This window comes from Sinohyriopsis cumingii, chromosome 3 (assembly GCF_028554795.1).
Source record: "Sinohyriopsis cumingii isolate HCF-2022 chromosome 3, ASM2855479v2, whole genome shotgun sequence".
In the NCBI taxonomy this organism is placed as follows: Eukaryota; Metazoa; Mollusca; class Bivalvia; order Unionida; family Unionidae; genus Sinohyriopsis; species Sinohyriopsis cumingii.
In genome coordinates, this window is record NC_142963.1 from 25,074,041 (window position 1) to 25,101,208 (window position 27,168).

A 27,168-nucleotide genomic window follows, 5' to 3' on the forward strand; every position below is an offset into this window, starting at 1 on the left:
TTAAATTCCGTAGTCCTCAGAATTGCTATTTTTTTTTCTCCCATGTTAAATTTACATAGTCCCCAGAGTGACCCTACCCCTTTTTAACATGAAAGTCCCCTAGTCCCAAGACCGACCCCGTTCACTACTGCTATTCCCTACCCAGCTATAAAACAAACCCATAACTAGTGGTTCCGTTGTATAATCATTTAGATGTTTGCTTAAATTTTGCACAAATTCATGTCTCTTATACCTAGTTGCCGGTCAATACATATTTATGATATGCAGTTTGTTCAATATTATGTGGATTACCATACCCTTAAAATTTCCCTTTTCCTCTACTCTCTCCCAATTAAGACCTTGTTTATTTCTGATAATTATCTCTTATAATATCAATTTTACAGTTGTTTAAAATTACGATTGCATTCATTTTTTTCTTCAACAATGGATATTAGTTCATTTGAAAAATTATTGTGGGTTTCTTGTATTAAAATAACATCGAATTCTGTTTAATTTATTTATTTTTTCCCTATCTAAGCCATTTGTATTTATTGAGCAATTCGGAAGTTTGTTCCTTCCGTATTTTATTTTATCCTTCCGGTGGCCGCATTCCGTCTCAAAAGTACTTTTACATATTTTGTTTGTTATTTATTTCTTATTAAATTATTTAAGTATTTAGTTAACTTAGTGTGTATGTTTCCTGGAGGCATCATGCCCCCAATCGGATTCGTTTCCAGAGTTATCTAATGTTTTCCGTTCCTTCCGATAATCCAGTTTCCTGTTCCGACACGGAACACGTTTATGTTATGTCTAGCCTGTATTTCACCTGTATGTCGTCGTCTTCATCGCTGTTTCCTTCATGTTTGTTATTATCATTTGAGTTCTCACTTTCAGTCATGTCACTCAGGTGTTTTTCTTTTTCTTTTTGGGGGCTATGTCCTTGTCATTTGGTGGGGATTTTTCCTCCGTCGGCGTCTAGTCGCTCTGCGATGACATCGATAGGAATTTCCTTAGTTTTCTTTTGTTTCTATGGGCACGTATCGGGGTGGAGGTTAGGGGTATCAGTCTGTTTGCTCTCACAAGTGCTCAACGCGAGCTTGATGTTGAGAAAAAAAAAAACAATAATCTGAAGGGGAAAAAAATTATACAGAGTGACAAAAAATACTTAGATTACCCGTTCTGAATTAGCACCCTCTATCATAATATATATATATATATATATATATATATATATATATATATATATATATATATATATGTCTCAGAGTAAAAAATCGCTTCTCTCATATATTATGGTAGAGAGGGTCCTAATTCAGAACGGGTCATCGGGGTAATCTAAGGTATTTTTTGTCACTCTGTATGATATTTTTCCTTCAGATTATTGTTTTTTTCTTCTCGACATCAAGCTCGCGTCGAGCACTTGTGTTTGCTCTCCCTCAGTCTCCTCCAGCTCTTCATCGCCAGTTGTTTGTCCCTCATCCTCCATTAGGATCTGGAACCTGTTTTTTTTGTCAGGGGGTGGTCTCTTGTTGGGGGTTTTCCCTTTCACTGTTTTGTTTGGGGTCAAAAAATTTGCCCATTCTGAGGTTGATGGGGATTCCTCTGGCATTGATGTTGGGTCTAAGCCAGTCAATGGTGCGGGATTCCCGTTTTTATTTCTTATTTGTTGGATAAATTATATAATTGTGTCTTGCTCTTATCTTCTTAGCAGATTAAATTTCCTATGTATGTCGTGTACGTTAATGATCTCATTAAGTTAGTCATTTCGTTCTTAAATAGCACATGGGAGCAGTTATTATAACTAGATTATGCTTATATCATGTTCAATTTCCACAAGTATAATATCCAAAAGAAATTCATCCTCAGTATATAAATAACTGATACAGGTGTATACCAGTATTCTCTCCGTTGTGTATATTGCATTTATAATATCTTCAGCTGCCACTCGTATATAGAAATGTTTCAGAGCGTCCCCTTGGTCAAGGAATTCTTCTAGTCTGGTTTCTTGCTCTGTATGCTTATTACATTGGAATATAGGGTTATTGATAAGCAGGGAACCAGACTAGAATTCCTCACGCAGTAGACGCTAGATTTACTTTTATTAATCTCATTCAAGCCTCTAAAGGACGGACGGTGTCGACCACTGCGAAATTTGAAAACTGACGAATATGGAAGAATTGTCACGCTTCTACAGTGAACAGGCATTTCACATGCACTTCGAAAGCAAGAGACGAAAAACATTTGAAAACTGGCCCTTTGATCAAACATGTAGTTGTAACCCAGATAGGGTAAGATATATTCTGGATGTTTTGAGTTTATGTATTTACCTTTTTGTGAAAATATTCTACAGAATGGTCTTATTACATATAACTATACTGTTGTTCAGCAGTAAACCCGAATATATTAAGCCAGAAGCTGTCCAGACTTTCAAATCTACAAATAAACCGTCCGAATTTCCGACCTTTGCCAATCAACGGTGTTTTCCTCAACAACACACGAGCTCGTATCGTTGCTTACAATTGACTAGTACTAATATTAGTACCCTTACTCGTACCTCGTGGACAGGGTACTAACATGAGCGTATACATGTTAATGGAGCAAGCCGGGTGTGATTCACACCCGGCACTCTTTTAGCCTAATAATAACACTTTAAACATATTCCTTGCATATAATCCAATAAATTGAGTAGTCCTCTTATTTAATACCGGAAGTATCGAAAATCATTGTAGAAATAGCTGTAAAATCTCGTTTACCATTTTTTGCCGATATTTTCGCTTAGATCGTCCGCCATATTATTTCAGATAGTGATTACTTCCGTTCTCAGCCTCGTTTGTTTGTGTGCCATATAAGGACATTAACGCCTTATTTGGAAATGTCAACAAATCGTAGTAAAAATTTGGCGCCGTTTGGGTCAGAAATTTTGTGCATTAAAAGTAAATACGGTTCATTGGCAACTTTGAAATTCCACCAAGAAGCAATTATTCGCCACTTGATTGATAATAATATAGCATAGAATATCCAAAATATTGTCTGGCAAGCCTTACATAGAAGCGGTCACAGCGAGAGTCTCGCGTTATCTGTCATGGCGGACAGGATAAGGTTAGAGTAACCATGCCAATTTATTTTATCGTGTAAGGACTTAATAAATTCAAAATAAGCCAAACTTCTTTCACAACATGATTATACTTATGTACTTGATTTCTACACTGTTTGTTTTTCTGACTTTAGTGATGATTTTTTTTGCTCCATTACATGATATGGGATCAGTATTTAGCCTCAACCACACCAATTCAAGTTGAGGCTACGACTCGTAGCTAACAATTGACCTGTCATACAATACATGCACTATATAATAACTACAAGGGAGGACACATGCTCACACTACCTATTTAAGAATAAACGCCAATAATTCAAGCTACAGTTTGTGTAGCTTAATAAATTTGGTACCTATATTTAGCTCAGGCATTCGACTGTGTATCCCTATCAAAAGTTTGACTTAATATATACCTTTAAGGAATGCCAAAGCATTTTCCCAATCTACTGCTCGACAGTGCCCTGATTGTTCCCGCTTAATATGCAAGTGAGATTCCGCTGAATGGAATACTGTCCTGACCTGATTGGTTAACAGAAAATGATGTTCTGTATTTATTTACAACTTATTTTTAGTTGGCTGATGACAAGGTAGTATTCCATTCAGCACTTTGTACTTGCATATTAATCGGGCACAATCAGGGCCATGTCGAGCAGTAGTGTGGAAAATGATTTTTTATTCTGCATGCATGTTTGAGACATAATTTCCTTTTCCATGTTAATATATTTTTTTGGTGTGTTTTTTCCCATTTCTTTTTCTCTTTCTCTTATCATTTGTCTTCATCCGACTCTATTGGTGGCTATGGTATATTTTTGTGTTGTACATGTCCCTGATTTATTCTGGTGATCTCTGTATCATGGCCTTATCCCATCTTGCGGGGCAGTGTTTCCTCTTTACTTGGACATTTTCTATGAAGCATAATGCCATGTGTGTTGTGTCTTAATTGCGTTGGTAGTTCATGTACTTGTATCTCTGAGCGTTGTTCATCTGTTCTTGCAATTACAGCACTTCTTTGTTTCATGGTCCATATTTACTGTATCAGTTGATTTTGGTCTTCTTCAGAGGTTCTAGAACAGATATTGTTACCAGCTACAGCTATTTGCAGTCAATGAAACTATGTATTATTACCTTTCTTTTGCATAATAGATATGACTCCTTAGCTTTCGACCTTATCTCAAGGTCTTCGTCTAGGGAATGACTTCTGGACTGTAGTCTAGGGATGGCGTTGACATTGATAAAGTCACCAAATAATTTGATGGCCTCGATATTTTGTCACTTATTTTCAAAAACTGTTGCTATTTTCATATTACAGTACTATCCATTTCTCTTGAGATCCCAGTGACCAAGGTATTATTGTTGACTTGCCGTTATATAAGTGTTAGCGGAGGTGGTGGTGGTAAAAATAAAAAAATCAATGTACATGTATATAAAAAGTAGTGGGTTCGAGTATCATGCAGTGTATCCCCCAGGGGAGTAAAAAAAATACCTTGGTGTCAGAACTGGGGGTCAAAAATGTGCTGACACATTTTCATCATACTTTTTCAGCTTGAAATAGGATATTGCATTGCAACTTATACAACATACTATCTTTCCCTATAAACATACAAATAAACCAACATGCACAATTTACAGAAAAATGCAATGTCCATTTAAAGAATAATTTTATTAATTAATTTTTCTTGTAGTTTAAAGGCACACGTCTTTTTGTAGCAATATTATAGACCAAAAAACACATTACATATAAGCCAATACAAAAAGCCATCATTGTCAGACATCCAAACCACAAAGCATGAACTCGAAATTTCTTTACAGAATGCCCTAAACAAACTGGAAAACTGGTGCACATGTAAGGGCATGGTGGTAAATACTGGTAAAACTAAAATATTACTTATCTCAACACAGCAAAAAAGGACAAATCTTAATAGTGATGAACTATGTTTGACATGGAAGGATAAAAATTTGCAAATGGTCTGTCATGATAGACTACTTGGTGTTCTGGTAGATAATAACCTATCATGGACTGAACATATCAAACATATCAGTTATTGATTTCTTTGTTGCGAAAGAATGTCTCGGGTGATGTGTTCTCCAGATATCTTGTGGCGGATGAGGCCAGATCTTTTAAATTTTATAAACCCTGTCAGGAAAGGGTTATTCACTTCTGCAGTCTTCACAATCATGCGATCAGAAGTAACACCAGTAATCCTAATGGATGTGACATATTCTGGCCAATGGAATTATTTTTGCCATTTTTCATTAAAGTTAGATCCACAGTTACTCTTTTGTGTTCTGCTTCTTTCATTTTCTTCACTAATGATTCTCAGTGGACGTCATTTTAATCTGGATGAAGTTGCATGAGAGCTTGCGAGCTATGGGGAAGATACTCATAACAGTGCATATGCTAGTCTGATTCCCTGTTTCAAATGCTCACTGTGTTGCACTCTGCTACAACGTGCAACGCAGGGAGCATACAAATCGGGGGAACCAGTCAGTCTGTGCTCAAAGTATACATGATGCCATCCCTCATCCAAAGCGCTGGATATTAAATTGCATCAGTTTTCTCCATTGTGCATCCCAGATGCACAAACATGCATAAAGGGAAACACTGAGTATGGATTGCATGTTAGAAAATTTAAATATCATTCACATCCTGCTAGAAAATATCATTCACATCCTGCTAGAAAATACATATAACTTGTATGTAAAAAAAAATGTTAGTCCTCGTTTGAGCTATATCCATTATCAACAAAGACTTTCAATAAACACTTCAATGAGATATACATGTTTAGGCTCAAATAAACAGTAACACAAGAAAGAGTGAAAACAACAAGCATTTGAAAAATTTGACAAAATAATTTATTTCCCTGGAAAAATACTGTAAAAATGAGAAAGAAAAAAAAGAACTTAGGGTTTTAAGAATCAACTCCAAGACTATTCCTCATGTTAAATTTTAGAAGTCCTAATGAAGAATCCAAGATGGAAGGTGATGGCGTATACTATAGCTATTATTGTGCCTACAGTTCTGTGTTATTCACAAACAATAATCTGGTGTTTGAATTTCCCAATAAAATTTAATGAAGAATTCTGTATGAGCACTAATGTATTTCCAGGAAAAAGAATTGATCCTTTTGAATCCAAATAATTAGAATAAACATTAAAATAACTCCAAACTGACACAACAGAAGAAGACCTTTATGTTTACATATAAAAAATCAGATACCTTGACCTTGATAAAAACCCATCATTTTACTCAGAGAATAAAATTAAAATAAAAAGTTGTTTACTTCTCTCACTGATTTCTAAATAAAGGTTGGGAACTAGGTCAGCTTTAGTGTTTACAACTGAAGCATCAAGAGCAAACTATTTTCTGGAAAGTATCTTATTTCTAGTAAACAAAAATACATTACTTTGACATATAATGAAATAAAAAATAAAAAGATTTTAAAACTTAGCAAACAATTAAATTAAATCATATATATAACAAGGTAAGCTGATGTTTTCAGTTTTGCTGCATATTTTTTGGGTTTCTTCCTCCTGATTTTATGGTTAGTTGAGATGTATGTTACTTTTTTGTAGCTCTTGATTTGGTGTTAAATTTTTCTTTAGAACTTCAGATTGTGTACTGGAACAGTATTTCTATTGGCACTCCTGTCAGATAGACTACTATTTACTTTAGTGTATCTTCACTAGCCAAGGTTACAATATGTTATCCCTATCTACACCTTGGTTGAACGATCAGATATAAGTTTAACCTTGAGACTATGACAATGTACCAGAGATGCAATTGTAGTTGTATTTGAGGTAAAGGATGTATTTGTACAAACACAGACCGGCAGTGGAAAATCACTGATTTATTAGTCCATTCAGATTGTATGCTGCCCTTGTCTTGATCATGTAGTGTTCAGATTCAAACATTTATTTTGATTGGATGCAGTGGCATGTTGCCACATCCAGTGAAATTCACAGACCCAAAGCACTGAAATATCTGATTGATCTGCCAAGGGTTAACATATTGAAACCTTGCAAAGATGACCTAGGCACAATTTCTCTCTTGAGGGGTGGGAGATCTTTCACTTGTCCTGTACCGCAGTTGAATTTAATTGGTCTTTTCTCTTAATAGTTCCTTTGCTCCTTATCTTGCTAAATGCTTTTATGTTTTTACACTTCACTACTTTCATATGTAACTCACTGAGAATTTATTTACATGTTGGTCTTTTTCCTTTCTCTCCCACATACTCCTTATTGCTATCTGGAATTTTCCCTCCAGTGTTTGTTCAATATGGGTCTGAAAGAACTGTTACAAGATTATAATTTTCTTTCAGTTCTTTGAAATCACAATTTTTAAAAACACTGTATATTGTACATGTATGTGAGTCCATTGTGAGTTTTACTTGCAATTTAGTTCAATTATTATAAGTATATGTCTTTGTGTTTGGTAACAAGAACAATATTAAGCAGATGGCAACTAATGGATGCAAAAGAAACTGACATCCTTGACCATATATATGATTTGTAGTACAAAATTTACCTGCTTATTAGTTGAGACAAACTGCAAACAACAATGAGTGCGAGTGTGTGTGTTTCAGATTTTTAATGTAGCTTTAAAAAATATTCAGTCAATCTAGCGGCCCCTGGCATATATCAGGTGAACTCACATCAGTTGATCAATCTAATACTGTCATAAATTTTTATTATGTATGTAACATAAACTACCTTAAATTAACCGACTCTTTCATAACTGATAAAAAATAACAAGGCATCCAAGCGAAATGAATACCTCATTTTTAAAATGAAGAGCTTGGTTTCACAGATACGGACCATTGTGGGAAAGCAATTTTCAGAGAATTTCTGAACTGGCACTTAGAGATATTCTCAAGGATGAAAATAAGTTTCACTATTACTTTCAATGAAATCACAACATCAGTATTGTACTAATTGAACAACAAAACAATTTCGATGTAGGCAATTGTGTCGCAAAAAAATGTCACTAGTTTTTGTAAAAAAAAAGGAATCCTGTTTGGTGGGGTATCAGCAGATTGTCTAGTTTCCAACTACTGTCTCCTGACTTGCTAGTACACTATTTAGGGGGTGCTCACCAGTTATTATGTACTTTTGAGAGAGTGATGTATGTAAGGTGAAGTTGTTTCTGCATAAAACATGTACAATGGGGAAAATGTTGGCATACCTCTATGCTACTATAATGTAATGTGGCTGCCATTTCTTTAGATATTGTACTTTTGGAAATTGTACATGATCTAAGCACACTACACTAAAATGACTGCTCCCTTGTGCTAAAAAATCAGCCTGAATTAGTCTAAAGTAGACTCTCCATATCAGCTATCAAAATAGGGAAAATGAATTTTGCCAGACTAGACAATACGAACTTCTGAAAGTGCAATGAATGAATTACCAATTATATAAAATGTAAGAAAAAGTTATTGGCTCTTTTTTATACAGTTTACCTCTGAAGTTCAGGAAGTGAAAATGACCAAGTAGAGCTAGCACTTTTTTGAAAGGTGCACATCTGAAGTAAGGCCAAGCTGTATACTCTATAACCCAAAGTACACCCATCAATCATACACCAAAATAAAGGGAATTAAAGGTTCTTTGAATTATACCTAAGATATACACGGTCTTTTTAATATAGCCAGTATAACAAGTGACGAAAGCCAGGGAAATTATTTTTCTTTAAAATTCTGACCTTAATGCAAAAATATGAAACTGTAGAGCGCCACCTTAATACCACTCTGGGAACCAGACTAATCAACAAACCAAAAAGCAGTGATGTAATACACATTTTTGTGTATACGTAATGGTTGTTGAAACCAGTTGGAACGATCTTTCACATGTTAGAAATTTTGAAAATAAATGTTATTTTTACAGAATAACAAACAACTTCATTAGAAAAAACACGTTATTAATAATTATTATTGACGTGATTGTAAAAGGAGGATTTGGTCATTAAACAATGCAGTTCCCTCCCCCACTGTTTTCTCTATGTATAAGTAATTTTTTTCTCTCCAGTTTTTGAGGTCCCTTGATAACTCACGCCTTCGCTTATTATGCGGTCTATGTTTGTGGATCCCGTTCTGCGAGAGTTATCAAGGGAGAGATGTACTTACTTGAAAGAGCAGCATCTGCCATTGTTACCCCTTGACAGGCTCATGGTTTCAAACTGATTTTATAAAGAAAAAAAATGCAAAAACAACAGGTAAAGTTTACGAAAATATATTTAGAAAGTGGTTTAATCGATTCTGTTCCTAAAACACTAAGATGTTTATCTATGGATGTTTTATTGTTTCGTAAAACAAGTTGTTATGTTTGATCCTCAGCAGATAATGTCTGGAAATTGGGCAGTTATAGCAAATGATAATTTATGGTGGAAGGGGGTTGATAGCTGTTTAAACACATTCCTGTGCATGTGCAGATGTTTTTGTCAGTGCATTTGATATCATCTACTTTGTTAGTATGCAATACATTTTGCCTGGGGCAACAACACTAAACTACTTGGATTTAAAAAGTGTAGAAACCACTGTTGTGTAGTTAAGTTTTAAAAAAAAAATCAGAGTGAAGGCATTTATTCACTTTATTTTGCATGTCAATGATGAATATTCTTCCAATTTAAGGGGCCTCTGGATTGCTGAGTCTTCTAAGGCACTTGCCTTTACAGATCATTTACACATTAGGCCTCTATCTGCATGAGTTTGAGTACGTGTATCAATTTGACCTGCTTAGGTAGGACATACTATGTGCTTCTTTCTAGGTTCTTCTCACACCAGACTGCCATGTATGGTCTGTTGTGTACTGAAAAATGATGTTAAACCTCAAAAAGCCAAACCAAATCCAAGATAAGCTTGTGGTATAAATGCCCTGAGAAATGCGTTACATTGAAATTGGTGATGAAGTACATACCGGTATATATTTTTAGGTTGAGACAACCAAGAGGTGTTTTCCATTGATGACTGGATTGAATGTCGTTCTGTGATATCATGATTAAAGCACTGTGAATACACCCTACATCAACTAGTCCTAACCTATTTATTGCTAGTCTTCCATTCTAAAATGTCCATAGCAATAAATTTCATTTGGAAGTTTTGTTTGGGCTGTTACAGTGCAGATTACATTGCAGGATGAACAAACTTTGATAAAACTACATATATTAAATACAGATACAAAAAAGTAAAGAAACGTTAAAAGCATTGTTTTTATAATATACAAATTAATATTCAAAGAAATGTTTACCTGAAGTATCCTAACATATCAATTTTCTTTGCCAGTTGCTCATGCAAATTGTCTTTGAGGCAGATGTCATTTAGGTACGCAGTCTCATTCCCACTGGGGTGTCTTGTTATAATGTTCAACAAATTTATTTCCTTACAGATGGCCAAAGCTGGTTTTTTCCACATCCCGACAGAGCAAGAGCCTGATGGTGTATGCTGCTTTCTGTGCTTCAAAGAGTTAGATGGATGGGAACCTGATGATGATCCTTGGTAAGATTTTATACCTTGTTTTTCCTTCACACTCTATTGAAAATTTCAGGGTTAAAGGTTAAACTTTTCTTAGACTTACAGTTGAGCCAAAATGGCAGAAATTATTTTATTTTTTCAGTGTGCTAAGCAGCTTTAATAAAACAATATTCTTTCTGAATAAGATGTCAGTATATAACCTGCTAGCAGAAACGGGTATCCATGACTTGAAACTTTCCTTTGAACCATTTTACTGCCTCATCAAGAACGGAAAACTCCCTTACACTATGCACTCTGTTCTGTGATTTGCTGCTTTTAGGACTTCAGGTCTTATTCCTTCAGTTTTCCAAATTCAGGTGAACATTGTTGGGTTTTTGTTCTTCTTATTGTGGGCTCTATGTTTAGCTCATCTGTTTGTAAGACCATGAGAACTTGTAATACTGTGCTCCTTAATGGGGAGGTGACCAATTTTCACACAGTAATTTGAGTAAACATGTACTTTGTTCATATACATTGTGCGTAAATTCTGTTTTTTATAAAAGTTTTTTGTGCATCTAGGTCAGGAGTTTTGCACCAGGAATTATGAAACTTGGTAAAATTGTGTGTTTATTTTCTTCAGTCTTGTTCATTCTAGAATCATTAAACTAGATGAATTTATGCATATCTTTTAGTACCAACCTGTTACAACAATTGAAGGTCACTGTTGCCTACATTTCACATTTTACAGTCTTTAAAGTTTATTTATTTAGCTCATGACCATGTAGGTCTTTTGACAGTACATACATAACTGTTATATCTGGAATGATAGAACTTAATGAGGGGATGCATCTCGATGAGCACTACTTGCTCATTGCTGAAGTTTGGTCAGTATGGCCCATATTTTATGCATCATTGACTCCGGTTAAATTTGGTCTTTGATGTTTATTTCTCTGGCACTGTTCTTGCTGGAATCATGAAAATAATGATGTTATGCATCTCTGCTGGTATTAGTCCCATATTGCAACAGCTCATGAACTATATTTCCTCCTTTACTGGCTTTGTTTGAATCATAAACACATATGTATTTGACATGTTGTATGCATGCTATTCTACCCTAGAATCTTAAAACTTGGTGAGGGAAGCATCTTGGTAAGTACTATGTCCTTATTGGAAAAAGACGTGATCTTTATTTTATGCTTCAGTGACTTTGTTAAGATTTTTTGTTTAAATGTCATTTATGGGATACTGTTTATGCTCAGATGATAATTGGGTGCATTTCTGTATGTACTACAGCTTTACAACCAAGGAAGGTCAATGTAGTCTACATTTTATGCTTTGCTTATATAGATTAATGTCTGTGTTTAGCTCTTAACCACATATATTTAATACACAGATTAATATACATAGATTAATGTCTGTGTTTAGCTGATGACCACCGCTCCGGTGGCCTAGTGGTTAGAGCGTCCGCCTTGGATGCGGGAGGTCGTGGGTTCGATCCCTGGCCGAGTCATACCAAAGACTTACAAAAATGGTACTAACAGCTGCCTCGCTTGGCGCTCAGCATTAAGAGGTTAGTGTTAGGACTGGTCGGCCCGGTGTCAGAATAATGTGACTGGGTGGGACATCATGCTACATGTCTACAGCATGATGCCCCAGTGCTATACATCACTATAAACTGCCACATTGCAGACATCGTAGCAATATGACTGAAAAATTGTTAAAGCTATGTAAAAATTTCATATCACATCACACATAGCTCATAACCACATATATTTGTTCATAGCATAGTCAAAACTTCATTTCTAGAACATTGCAAGATCAGTTCTATTACGAAAAGTTTAGTAAAAAAAACATGGCCAACATCAGCTACACCAGGAATTCCAGATAGGAAAACGTTTGTCTTAACCTATATTCTACAATCATAGACAACAATTATCTGTGTAATATGTTGCTTACAAAGAAAGACATTTGTCAGGTAGGCAGAAACTTCTACTCTAAGCTATGGACAAAAGTCAATAACACAATAGAAATTAAATGTGCTTAAAAGAACACTATCAATTTCAGGATCTAAAGGTCAATGCTGCTGTGACTGGGACTGAAAAAGCAATATTGTTTTCACACAATAACATTATTTCTTCATCACTTACCTGGTCCAAAAAATTGTGGATGGCAAACACTTGGGGTAATGAAGAAACCTGTCAGTTTGGGACTAAAAGTTTGAAATTCAAGGTCGTATATGTATAGTTAAAGTCAAGGTCATATATGTATAGTTAATACCTGGACCAAACTTTGTGAATTGCTTACCTTTTTGCATAAGTAAGAAACCTGTCAATTTTGAGGTCAAAGGTCTGAGAAGGGGCCCTGAGTGGTCTAAAGCGCTGTCTGTTACGGATCACTGCCATCTCACCTCTGTCTGCGTGGGTTTGAGTCTCGGATTCAGCCAATGTGGGTATGTGAGAAAGCTTGCCAGTAGCTTCTCGTGGGATGGTGGTTCTTTCCGGGGTTTTCCTGGGTTCTTCCTCCACCATTAATACTGGCCGCCATCTATAGCCTATTGTGTGCTGAAAAATGGCGTTAAACCCTACAACAACAACAACAACAACAACAACAACAAAGGTCTGAGTCCATGTGAATAATAGAAGAAAAATGGTTTCAGCACTAAAATTTCAGTTACCTACATAAGGAACTGTTAAATACATGCTCAGGGTGGGAATGTAATGTACCACTCACATCGCTATATATCAAGTCATAGTTTGATCTCGTAAAGAAATGTTCTTTTTTGATTGTTTTATGTCCAGTCACAATGGTTAACATTTCATCATCAAGATTACACTGATAAGAATTTATTTTCTGCATGATAATTTTTATAATGGCTGCTGAAGATTTCTAAAAGCTTCATAGAGGTGAGCAGTATTATAATTGATTAATTCTGATTCCATGTTTTTTAAGGTTCACTTTTTTCAGATCCATACCATTAGATGATATTGACATTACAGGTCGTGTATTAAATTAGTCACTTGTGGGCTATAAGCCAGACTCGTCACATGTCAAGATGGTGTAGGAACTGGCCGTCTCACAGACCAAAAGGGATTATTGCATGTGTTTCTTATAGCATAGAACATGATACATACTTGTAATTGGAAAGTGATGTTGTTTTCTAGTTGCCATTTAATGATTCCAAAAGCTGTCATAAGGTGACCAGTTGACCATTTTACTTGCAGTTTAGGGTGTTATACTTTTTCTCAAAAGGCACTCTGCAGAATTTTACCAAATTCGACAGAAACCATCTCAACATAATGGTCATTAAATAAAGATAAGAATCAGCATCAAATATGGCAGCCTTTAGTAACATTAGATTAACTTCAGAATTTTACCAAATTTGACAGAAAACATCATGGCATGGAGATTTTATTTTGTTTTTGCAAATGATTATGATTGCCATCAAATTTGATTGCTGGTATTAAAAATAATAAAACCTTGAAATTACTTTTTCTATAAAAAAAACATTTAATTGATTTTACATTAAGTATCCTGACTTGAAGGTTCTGCAATTTTGTACAAATGATTCCAGTTTGCCATCATATGTGGCCATTATTTCATATTTAAAAAAATAGAATGACCATAGCAACTTCTGAGAGACCTCTCAACAGATATTTACCAAATCTGCCTTAAGACATTCTGACAAAACATTTTTTTATTTCTATTAATAATACTGATTTTCCTTAAAATATAGATGCCATTACTAAAAATGGAAGATCCTTTGAAACAACAACTCAGAAAACTTTTAACAGGATTTTACCAAACTTTTGAGAATGCATTCAGGCCTTACATTTTTTTAAAGCTTGAACAGATTATTTTGAATTGCCATCAGATATGGCCATCATGACCAAAACTGAAAATCTTTTAATAAACTCTTCACACGGCTGTTCTGTTTACAAATACACGGTACCCAGGAAAGGCAGGTTTTAGCTCTAATGATTTTAGACCAGAAAAGTTGATGGGATGGTCTGTTATTTGTAATCTGTTTTCCAACCATCCATGACCACAACTTTGTTATCAGTGCTCCATCTGTTTGAAGGATTACAGTGAAACTTTGCACACATTCATCTCATGGTCTAGTTGGTCTCAAATAGAAATGGTGCTACTTGGACATTCAATATGGCCACTATATTGGTCATCTTAAAAATCTTATTAATGATGATCCACCAGAACAAAAAGTCATATTGATGCAAGGTTTTCAGAGAAGATTGTTAGTCTTAAATGAAAATGGTGCCAGTCTGATGTCGAATATGGCTAGTGCAAAGGCCATCTTGAAAATCTTTTTACTACTAGAATAGAGATTTATATTAACATGAGGTTGTTTACATAGACTTCGTGTGATGATGGCTGGTTGGTTCTAAATGGTAATGGTCCCAATTTGCTTTACAGTATGGCCATCTTGAAAATCCTGCTATCACTTATTCTCCTGAATGGGTGATTTAAAGACTTGTTATGATGTCCGGTTGGTTGTAAATGAAAACTGGCCACTTCAATCACAGTCTTGAAAATCTTGCTATGGCTCCTTCTATGCGACTGGTCATATTGATATTGTGCTTTCACAAAAAGATTTATGATGCAAAGTTGGTCCTAAATGGTAATGGTGCCAGTTTGAGATAAAGTATGACTACCATGTAAGTCATCTTAAAAATCTTGTTTTTGTTATTTCTCAAAAAAGGGAAAGCCATATCAACATGGGGTTTCCACCAGTAGACTTTCTTATAATATCTTATTGATCTTAATAGCATCTTGTTGGTCCCAAATGAAATTTGTGCCAGTCTGACAGCTGATATGCCCACATTGGCAGCAAATTCAAAAATCTTATTGTTGAAGAATATCAGAGATGGCTTCAACACTCAGCAGTTTGAAAGGAAGAAATTGTCTTATTTTGAATTCCTGGAAATTATTTTTGGCCAGTAGAGTGTCAGTCATTTTGAGAGATTCTTGCTGAAAAATACATGCCTGGGTACTTGAATTACTCACTTAATATGAAGATAATGCAAAATTCTAAGTTGCATCTATATGTGAATACTTCACAATGAATGTGCATCCCCAGGGTCCCAAGTATGTGTTGGGGTCCTGGTTGGCCAAGTGGTCCATGGTGGTCGCCTTTACAGATCTCTGACATCGCACCTCTATCTGAGTGGGTTCAAATCTTTGGCTTGGCCAACATGGGTATTTAAGATAGCTTGCCAGTAGCCTCATATGGGTCATTGGTTCCTACCAGGGTTTTTCTGTATTCTTCCTCCATGAGATATACTGGCCACCATGTGTAGCCTATCATGTGCTGAAATTATGGTGTTTAGCCCACAGCAACATCAAGTACTTTTTACAGGAATGAATGGTTTTTAAATTGATACAAATGATGCTGACCAACTTTTTGATATAGTCACCATTATTAACAATGGAAAATCCTTTAAATGACTTCTCAAAAACCACTCCACAGAATTTTAGCAAATGTTTTTGTGCAAGTGATGGCTGGTTGCTCTTATTAAATATAGATGAGCTCTTGGCAGCTTTTCAAAAACAACTCAACAGAATGTGACCAACTTTGACAAATATTGTCGTAGCTTGAAGGTCTTTTGGATTTGTAACAAAACATGTATGGGTTATTAGATAGTAAAAGTTTTATGTGAAAATTCCTTACTGGGCAACTTATTTATATCTGGGCTACAAGGTTTTATATGAAAATTCCTTACTATGCAGCAGCTTTCTTACATTCATCTCATGCTCACTATTTGATTTGTTACATGATCTTTCTAAAATCAAAATAAAATTGTATATCCATACCAGAATTCATATTGGTTTTTTCAGCAGTTTTGTCTTCTATTCTTAGGTGTCAGAAATCAATAATTTTAAATTTTATATAAACGGTATATGCTTTTTTTTCAAAGTCATAAACAGTGAAGGTATAACATTGCTATGTTAACAGGTGAAATAAAATGTTGCATCAACTTATTTATTATTTTTTATTTATATTTTAGGACTGAGCACAAGAAACATTCCCCGAAATGTCCATTCCTCAAGCTAAATGGCAAGCCAGTAGAATCACTGACAGTTGAGGAGTTCATCAGGCTGGAGATTGAAAGACAAACGAACATCATAGTAATTATTGCATACTGAATATCAAAAAACATGAAAATGATTATATTCAATTTTATGTTCCACCTGCTTGCAGTGGAGCCAGTAGGCATCTTGGTCATGTCTGTCTTTTATGAGAAATCTGTTAGCAAGGTTGTCACAAAAAAGTCATTGTAGACAAATGAAATTTAGTAGACATATTGGAGTCTGTATGTCCATGCTCTGATTAGATTTTAAGGCTGTTACAGCAATGCTTCCTTTTTTACAGTTATTTTAAAACTTTTTGAAATTTTGTTTGCATGATTAAACAAAAACCACTTGAGATAAACTAGCGAAATTTGGTTGTTGCATTTTATGTATTCAGATAACTTTATTAGATTTGTAGGCCATTATTCCAGGACTTTAGTTTTGTACATATTATTTTTGTACACCCTGTCTGGTTTCAATTTGTCTGATGACTACTTTCGATAGTTATGTGTTTGTGACAGTTGTCCAAGGGGGTAAATGTTGCTTGAGGGATAAACATTTAGTTAGCAGCAGACAGTATGGATCTGTGGACACTTTGTTTTTTCTCTTTGGTTGTTTAAAATGGGTGAGATTTATACCTGGCGGCAAGAAAGGCTCACATCATTGCAGTGTATTGACTGTCAAGCTTGCAGACTTGCCACTTATCACAGTTTACTTGGGATCATTCTGAATTTTTTTTATAAAACCCCAAATACCAACATTTAAAAATGACCCCAAAAATTATGACAAATACCTTTTGATTTATGGCAGCTGTGCTGCCTTCATAGAGAGCAAAAGTGATGCAGAAATTTCATGAGGAATACGTTACAGTTTATACCCAATGGATGGATAACTGAAGCATGTGACCAAAACGGCTAGCATGGGAGTATTTCAGGGTTTTTGCACAGACTTTCATAATTGAGGCATTGTCACTTACTAGTGCACAGACTTTATTCCAAATTCTACAGAAAGCTTAGAAATATCGGTTGCAATATTAATACCAGTATTTCTGTTGTCCAACTCTTGGTTATTTTGCATGAACAATATTCCATAAATTCTACAGAAAACATAATAATATCAGTTGCAGTATTAATACCAGTATTTCTGTTGTCCAACTCTACTCTTGGTTATGTTGCATGAACAATATTCCATAAATTCCAGAATTTGTCTACAATAGTGCACTGTCAGAATTGGGAAACCTTCACTGGCTTGACTTCTCCACATATCTGTCATAAATGCTATGCCAAATTTCTTGTATCAGAGTATTTTTCTCTAATTCATAGGGAGAAGAAAATCTTTTGAAATTGGTACTTCATAAGCAATATTTAATTTGCAACAGATACTTCTGAAACCATCCCACTCAACAATACTTGATTATCTTAAATCTAGGGCACATATTGAAACCAATTTCCCTGTGCATCGGATCCATTTATCACGATACATGACAGGATTGGTAAGCTGTGTTTTTGATGCATTAGATGTTGATTGAGCTGTTTTGGCATGTGATACAAGTTTAATATGATTTGCCAGTTCTTCCCCCTCTGCATGAGAACTCAAATTGGCTCATATTGAATATCACCTTTTTTTCTTCTCATCGCCCATAGTAACTACAGAAAAGTATTTCCACACTTCAGAATGTCTTGATGTAAAGCTCATTACTGTCAGTCATTAATGCATCTCTCGCATTGCATTTATATGTGGAATGTTTTCTGCATCACTTACAGTCAGGCATGTGCATTTTGCTTACAGCTACAGATTTTGTAAATGTTTACAGGCCATTAAACAAAACTAAGCCATTTTCATCTATAAGCATTACAGCCTTTGTGCTTGGCACTGCTGTCCTCGTGCATACATGACTGCTAGGAAATGATCATACAAACTGAATGGTGCTTAGTGTAGGGTTTTCTCCTGTTTGACAAAGAGTGTATTCAAGATGCAGTCAAACCTCTAATTGGCAGTTGTACATCTTCAACTGTTTTTCCTACATGTAGGCCCTATAAATTGATATATTGTACAGGGTGCTCCCCATGGATTTTTAAGGTGCTGTTGAGGACTTTGAAAAAGTTGCATTCCTAGCCTTAAAACTTGGAGTTGCAATGATAATACTTCTTTTCCATGCATTCAGATCATTGTGTTTTTGTGTCCCATATCATCACATTGCTAATTGTCATTCATTGTGAAATATTTATTTTTATAATAATTGATGGCAAAATTAGGACACTTCATAACCGTGATAGTTGTAATTGTTTGCGATATTACAACTGTTAATGTCTTGACCTTGAACTTTAATTTTGTGTGAAGCTACATGGAATCAAGGAAGAGATTACACTTTCTTTGATATGTTAATGTATTTAATTATTTCCGTTTTAAATTAATACAATTCCAAAACACTGAAAGAAGAATCCAATCACCTTATTCCATTCACTTTTTTCATTTCACTTTTAAGCAGCACAACATACTGCATTCACATTTTTCTTAAATAAACTTTAACAGATTTCTTCACAGCAGGTTTAGAATTAAAAATCCTCTAGTTCTGGGTCTAATGTTCCATTGTTTTCTCTTTTTTTGCACCTGTAGCAATGTAATATTACATCATTCATTCCATGAATCTCTAAGTCTCTTTGGTGATCTGTTCTCTTCTCTTCATGAAAACAAGATGTATCTACCAATTTCTACCAGGCTCATCTGCAGCCTTATGCTTGGCACCAATGAAATTGTGTTAAGTTGCCGTAGGAAAAGTACACATGATAATTGCCTCAGAACAAAACTATATCTGTACAAACCACCAAACAAGAGCTGATTTTGTGGCAATTAATTGTTAGTTTGTATTCCTCTGACAAAAAAAATAAATCCCAAAATCTTGGCACTTTTTCTAAATACAGTTTATGATAAAATCCAAGTGTTCTAAACATTGCATAAGGATTTCTAATATGATGGATCAAAACTGCTTAGTAATGTTCATTAAAGAGAGGTGTCAAATTACATGAAAATATAATTAGTTTTGATCAAAATGAGCATTAGGAACTGAAAATCAGTAAACATGTGTGTTTATGTCCTTGCCTACTAAGATATAACCTATGTGGCTTCACCTAATCCCACTACAGTACTTGAATATTTTTTGATAGCTCTCACACTACATAATTTATACTTACCTTGTGTACAGGGGACTTAGCTGTAGGAGTTATGATGCATCCAGATGTGAACAGTGCATTATTTTACACAATGTTTGTTGCTACAGAAAAACTTCATTGAACAATTATTGTTTTAGGTTGACATTTGTTTGTGTTCATAAGATTATAGCTTAAAACAGGTTTAACTCTGTTGTAATGCTGTTTAGAGGTAGATCTGACTTTTACCTGTTTGTAGTTCCTGCCTAGATGGATGGAAGCTCTTCATAGCAGTTGCTTTGACATCCATGTCTATGTGACCTTAGATTCAGATCAGTGTTAAGTTGTTGGGATTATAGTGACTGTTAAAGTTTCAAGTTTTTACTTTAGAGCCAGTTAAACAAAGGCAAGCTCGATTAAAAGGGGTACCTTTGGGCTTCTTTTCTTTCTCTTTTGTCTGAATATAATATTATTGTGTTTTTAAAAAAAAGAAAGAAAAGAATTCTCAGATTTCTTGTAACATGTGCAGCCCTGCAGCTGTTGTATATGTTGTAGTGATTGGGCAAAGCACTTTTCTCCATGTACAAGTTATGTAAAACACTAAACCAATTTAATTTTCATCATTCCATGACTTCATGAGCTATGCCCCTTGAGTGCCTGTCTTTGAGGTATTTGTTTCACACTGTAACATCACCAAGGATTGTTGGATATCAACCAAATTTAGCACATTTCTTTGTACTGTGTAGATCTTTAATAAATTGGATTTCTTGCATTCCTCAACATTTTTAGAAGAGTTATGGCCAATTGAATGTGATCCTTACTCTGGTTTCCTGAGCATACTTTTATCAATGATTGTTGGATTCTGGCATGCAGCTTTATATTGAAAAGACCATAAATGAATTTTGATTTTCAGTCTTCTATGTCATTATTTAGAATAAATGTGGCCCCTGATTCCCCATCCACCTGAGTTTCTGCAGCATCACTGTACCATGGGTTGTTGGATTTCAACTAAATTTTGCATGTGACTTTCTGTTGATGAAGCTTTAAATGGTTTTGACTTTTGGCATTCTACAACATCGTTTATAGGAGTTATCCACACTGACTGCCCTTCCTTCTGACTTTACTTTCTGTAGCGTAATTTTACCATGATTTGTTGGATTTCAAACAAATTTGGCATTTTGCTTTTTTTACGGATGACACTTTGAGTTCAATGTTCAGCATTCCACATCATTTACAAGAGTTGTACCCATGCTTCTGATATTAATTTTGGCAGCAAAACTTTCTCAAAGATTGTCAGATTTCAACCAAGTTACATCTGATATTACACTGATGAGTTTGACTTCTTTTGTTCCAAGACATTATTTAGAACACTTTTTCACCAGCATGTCAGCTTTCTAACTTTGATTTGCGCAGCTTTGCTTATGATTGTTTCATTTCCACCAAATTTTGGCATGACACTTGATATTAGCACCTTAATGGTTTAAATTCCCATATCATTATTTAGAGAATTTATGATCCAGGGGTGACAGTTACATATTTGACCTTCTAGTCTGGCAATTTTCTGTTTTAATGTAGTGGGAAAATTGGCTTAAATTAATGACATTACACTTGCCCAATAATGATTTATATTTCTCCAGACTAGTTTGGCTAAGGAACTGTCATCCCCTGTGGCCACTAATTTTGGTTTCCCAGAACAAGTTCTTTGTGATGCACTGTTGCTAATAGTTTTGCTTGGTTTTGTTACTGTTTCTAATGCAAAACTTATTTAATAAACATTAGCATAATGAAGTCAAACTAGCACTGTAGATGTACCTTTATCAATAATCTTTTTGTTTGTGCCCCATTCATGCTAGGTCATATCAGAAAACAGTGGTAAAGTTGTTGTTTGAATGTGTGACTGTGTTATTCAGTCAGACTATGTCTTTTTTGTTTTTATTATTCAGTTATTTCTTAACAGTAATATTGATCAATTTTATTTATAATTTATTTATACTCATTATTATAGTTTTGCATGAATTGATTACTTTCAGAACAAACTTTTTGATATGAAGAAAAAAGAACTGGAAGCACTAAACATGGAGGTTAGGAGAGAGATGGAACATCTTGTTGATTAGTGAATCTGCGATATTCAAGTGAAGAACATTCTTCTAGAAACTGAAGTTGAGAAATGAACTGGAAATTTGAAACTGTTCATCTACTGTATATAATGTTATCAGGCTATAAATTTATAGCTTCTAGGTCTCAATGTTTCTTATTGTTATTGTGGAAAAACAAACAAGAAATTGTTTACTCTATATGTATACATGTAAAGTACAGAAGAGTAAATGCTATTTGTTTGTACAGCTTGCAAACATGGCAACTGACAAAGCAAGGAAAATGTCAGATGTTGGGGAAGTTTTCTCTAACATGATTGGTATTGATGAGTGCAATTTTTCTGTTAAATTTGCAAGCAGTAACAAGTCCAGGGCCTGGGTTTGTAAGAAGATTGGACTAAAGTGGTGGATGCAGTTTCTTACTTTAGTGTATTCTAACGTATATTAAATTATAAAAATATTGTTTGGTTAACTTGCATTGAATACTGTAAATTATGTGTGATTCTGATGGTATGCCCAAATGGCATATTTAAGAACCCTGTGAACAAACATTCATCTATGGATTAACTAGTATTCCTCTTCCAGATGAAGTAACACGAATTTTTTGTTTGCAAATCAACCCATAAAAATAATTTAATTCACTGTACTTGAGAGCAGGTGAGTCATATTTGTAAAATTGTAGTGATACTTCCCAAATTTGTGGACAGATATCTAGCTGGATTTGAAAAGAATAAATTCCTAAAAATTATAGCTGTTAATAAATAACACTGAAGGCTCTTTCATTCAACAATGAAATATCTACAATTTTAATCTGAATTATTCCTGCAACTTTGTAAAGGAAACAATAAAAGAATTGTTAAATTTCATTTGCCCCTAACTGATGCTTTTGGTGATGAGACATGATGTTGTGACATCAGTGAAGTTATTATGACATAATAACCACAGCAGGCTTGAATGCAGTCCAAAATGGTCACTGTTTATATCTGAGATCTCTTTGTAGCATGCAAAAGGAAAAGGCCAGGGACATTCTGATTTATATTCAGTTGATGTTGATTAAATTTTGTGGACTCGTGACAGTAGTTTTGGAATGAAATTAAGTAAGATGCTTTCTTTTATGTAGTTTTAATGAGTTTATTGTAATAGTTACATTTCATGTTAATGAAAATTACCATATCTTATTCTTTGATGTTAAGTAGTGGCTACAAAATGTGTTCACACAGAAACACAAAGCTACCTGTTCATGGATTTTATTCCAAGCATGCAATGGAACCAAGACAAATGTTGAAAAATAAAGTCATCACATGAGTCATTGTTGGAAAATGAAGAATCCACATCTCTCAGTATTACAAGATACCTTGCATAAATTAATATTTTTATTCAGTTTGCCTAACAGACAGCATACATTTCTTTTTTACCAATGCAAGAATAATTTTCAAAATTCATCTTGAAATCTGCAGTATGTGCCCATGTTTCTTCCCTAGTTATTATTTCCTCTCAACAAGACATCCCACCCACTCATCATTCTACAATCACCCTCTGTTCCTGGCTTAAGGGACTTAATGCAGTTGCTGATGCCATGGTGAACATAATCAATTGATACATAATTGTATCGACCGCTCCGGTGGCCTAGTGGTTAGAGCGTCCGCCTCGGATGCGGGAGGTCGTGGGTTCGATCCTCGGCCGAGTCATACCAAAGACTTACAAAAATGGTATTAACAGCTGCCTCGCTTGGCACTCAGCATTAAGAGGTTAGTGTTAGGACTGGTCGGCCCAGTGTCAGGATAATGTGACTGGGTGGGACATCTTGCCACATGTCTGCAACATGGTGCCCCAGTGCTAGACATCACTATAAACTGCCACACTGCAGACATCGTAGCGATATGACTGAAATTTTTTTAAAGCTGCACACATAATTGTATCAAAAGGCTTAAAATGTATCATAAATGGCATAGAAGAATTTGCTTGAGTGAACACTATTGCAGTGCATAGTGTCATTTGATCCAAATATTAAAGGGTCATCACCACCAAATTTTTATATGGCCTGGCCATGACACATCCAAATGTTGAAGAAGTGAACATATTTAATTTCTGTGTTTATTTAAAATAATGTTTTTGTTTATTGGTACTGTAGCTGATTTTCTAATAGTTAGAAACCCAGCGTAATGATTTGACAAATACTTATACGCTCTAATTGCTCTATTTCTGCCCACACCATTTGGTACAATCATGGCTGTATGATGACATTACTTGAAAAGTTTTGTATTTTCTTCAAGGTTTGATGAATCTCTTTTGAACATGTCTTTGCTGTTTGCAAGAAAATGATTAAGATTCTTCTCGAACAATGCTGAATGTTTTTCTAAACTGTTATTCATTTAATTGATATCAAAATTCAAGACTAAATTAAAAATTAAGATCAGGAAAAAATGCTCATTGTCAAAACAATTATTCTCATCTGTAATATACCGTGTCATAATATATGATGGTAGGCCCATCCCTAACTTTACCAAAAAATTATAATTTTTTTTTATTTATGAAAGCTTTTTTCAAGTGATTAGTTCACCCCCTCTCTTTGAAATAAATCATTAGATAGCCCACAAAACATATTGGAGAAATGCTACAATGATGTTCACCTCACAAAGGTTTTCATTGTATTTTTAATATCTTAATTTGCTGTTTAATAGATTTATCACTTGTAAATGGTAATTGATGTATGGTTACTTTCATTGTATTCGTAGATAATATGTGATACTAACAAATCTATGAAGGCAGATGACTTCACCAATCAACGAAGACAATTACTTTTACACAAGCATTAATAATTTCATAATGTTCTTGTACCCCTTTAGCATGGACAGTGTGCCTTTCCTTGGCACAGTGCTGAAGCTTCTCCTTCCACCCCCAGTGCTGGTGCCTAGTGGTTAGAGCATCCGCCTCAGATGCGGGAGGTTGCTGGTTCAAACCCTGGCCGAGTCATACCAAAGACTTACAGAAATGGTACTAACAGCTGCCTCGCTTGGCACTCGGCATTAAGAGGTTAATGTTGTGACTGGATGGGACATTATGCTACATGTCTGCGGCATGCCGCCCCAGTGCTAGACATCACTATAAACTGTCACACTGCAGACATCTTAACGATGTGACTGAAAAATTGTTAAAGCTATGTTAAAAATCTAAATCGCACACACACACATACACACCCTGGCAACTCAAACTCATTCCCAGTAAATTATTTAATTTGTCTTGAACATTTAGTTAGTTTTTTAATGAGGTTGTTTTTTTGCACCCAAAGGTTATTTATTTTTACCAAAACATATTATGAACACAAAACTATGCAAGGGACATTGCCACCAAAAGAGTGATACCAATTTCTGGCCACTCTTGGGTTATGAATACATACATTATGAAAGCCTTTAACTTTCTGTTGAATAGAATGCGTAGTGTCCACACTAACAGGCATACAATTATTGAATCCCTTGTAAAATGAGCTCGCATCCACTTTTTTTAATGGTTGTAGAAATAGATTTTTTAATGCATTTCCAGGTTTGTAATGCCATTTTTGAAAACAACTATAAGCAAGAAATTTATATTGGATACTTTTCTCGTGTAAGGCTGTATTTTGAATACATGTTTGTCTTTTAAAAAAAAGTATTAAAGCCTTTAACACAGTTTGGAAAACAGTTTTCTCATGGGCATGTCCTATGCTTCAAGTAAGAAGTCAGCGTTTTCGATACCTATGCGTCATTGGTCAGATATACAAACTTTTCCGATTTGATGCACAAAAATTGTGGCCGGTACGTAAATTGATGCACCTCAATGTTGTTTCTCTGATTAACACAAAACAAAAGTTTGGTCTAACTACTTTAATGGCTAGGTCACAACTCTCCCAAACAGAAAACATGTGCACACCAGTTTCTTGTGTTAATGTTATCATAAGACACAGGGTTATAACTGAGTGTATAGACTGGAGTTGACCTTATGTGACCTGTAACTGTTGAACACTAGAGCTGTATTAAGATGATAATTTTTATTATATGATGTGGAAATGTCTTTATACGATGTGCTTTTGTACTTATATGATGTGCAAACTTCTTTATATGCAGTGCTTTTGTCATTATCTGATGTGCTTTCTTCCTTATATGATGTGTGTTGATTATATGCAGTGCTTTCGTCCTTATATGATGTGCAAACTTCTTTATATGAGGTGCTTTCATCTTTACATGATGTGCAAACTTCTTTATATGCTCAAACTGAAGAAAATATATACAGGTGGAAGACTTGCTATAAATCTTCACCGACTTATAGAGTTTTTGTTCACCACTTTAGTGAGATTTTAATTTGTTATAAACAAATTTATCCATATGGCTAGTATGTGGAGCAAAACAAGAATCCGGGGATAGTCTATATAGCCAGCTCTCTTTCTCTATCTCTCTCTCTCTCTCTCTCTCTCTCTCACACACACTCTCTCTCTCTCTAAAAAAAAAAAGATTCAGGATTTAATGAATGCACTTTTGCATAAACTACAGTTATGAATTCAGTCAAGGTGGCAGTCGACTTTGGTATAGGTGGGACTGGACTTGGTATAGTGCATAGACAGGATGTTGAAAATTTGGCCATGCAAGACAAAATGACATGAAACAGCAGGCAACACAACTATTAAGAGTTAGATAAATACATACATACATACATACACGCACACATACATACATACATACCATTACACTTTTTTTTCTCACTAAATTACACCTTACACGTAAATGTATTCAGATTACGTGTTTTTGGTATAGCCCCTTCCCAAAAATTTAAGAATTTGTTTTCTCATTTCAGACCATATTCTAGAAAAGATGGCTCCATCATAACTACAGTATAAGCGTAAACTTATCCATAGACTTGCATGTACTTTCCTAACAGTATTATGCTCTATTTATAACAGCTGCCCTATTTCCAAATATCATGCTGGTTTCTACTTTCAAACTTTTGTTCTTGGTTTCTATTTATAGCAGCTGTGAGAACATGCTGGTTTCCAGTTTTTTATCTTTGCTTGCAGATTCTTTGTTTTAATTCATATCTGGTACAGAACCAGTCTGTAGGTATTAGGCACTCAAAGTCGAGTCAGATTTATTCTAGTCGATGCATGTGTTAGAGCAAAAATGTTTTTCAAATAATTTCACAGATGGATTAGAAAAAGATGAAAAACCGATTCAAAGATTCATAAACGAATTATACAATACAGCATTCCATTCTAGGGCAGCTTCACATCCATCGTAGACTGTGTGGAAAAGATTTTAGTATTCATCATGTTGGTAAAACAAAAACCTTGAATTAGCTCATTT

At 34.9% G+C, this 27,168-nt stretch overlaps 1 protein-coding gene across 3 annotated transcripts; it reads left to right on the top strand.

Annotated features, from left to right (window-relative positions):
* The first annotated feature begins 580 nt into the window (after positions 1-580).
* On the top strand, positions 581-26,127 carry LOC149802561 (baculoviral IAP repeat-containing protein 5-like). 3 transcript variants are annotated; one of them, XM_089951822.1, is made up of 5 exons: positions 581-601; positions 2,096-2,267; positions 10,451-10,560; positions 16,536-16,656; positions 21,776-26,127. In XM_089951822.1, the coding sequence occupies exons 2-5, from the start codon at positions 2,148-2,150 to the stop codon at positions 21,857-21,859; spliced, it is 435 nt and encodes a 144-aa protein (XP_089807948.1). In that variant the 5' UTR covers positions 581-601; positions 2,096-2,147; the 3' UTR covers positions 21,860-26,127. The 3 variants fall into 3 exon arrangements, with proteins under 3 accessions (XP_089807948.1, XP_089807946.1, XP_089807947.1); XM_089951820.1 differs by lacking the exon at positions 581-601 and adding an exon at positions 678-807; XM_089951821.1 differs by lacking the exon at positions 581-601 and adding an exon at positions 766-840.
* The last annotated feature ends 1,041 nt before the right edge of the window (positions 26,128-27,168 follow it).

Coding starts and splice junctions, on each gene's coding strand:
- LOC149802561 (XM_089951822.1), top strand. CDS start 2,148: ATGGAAGAATTGTCACGCTTCTACAGTGAACAGGCATTTCACATGCAC. Junction 2,268..10,450: donor GTAGTTGTAACCCAGATAGG/GTAAGATATATT, acceptor ATTTCCTTACAG/ATGGCCAAAGCTGGTTTTTT. Junction 16,657..21,775: donor AAAGACAAACGAACATCATA/GTAATTATTGCA, acceptor GATTACTTTCAG/AACAAACTTTTTGATATGAA.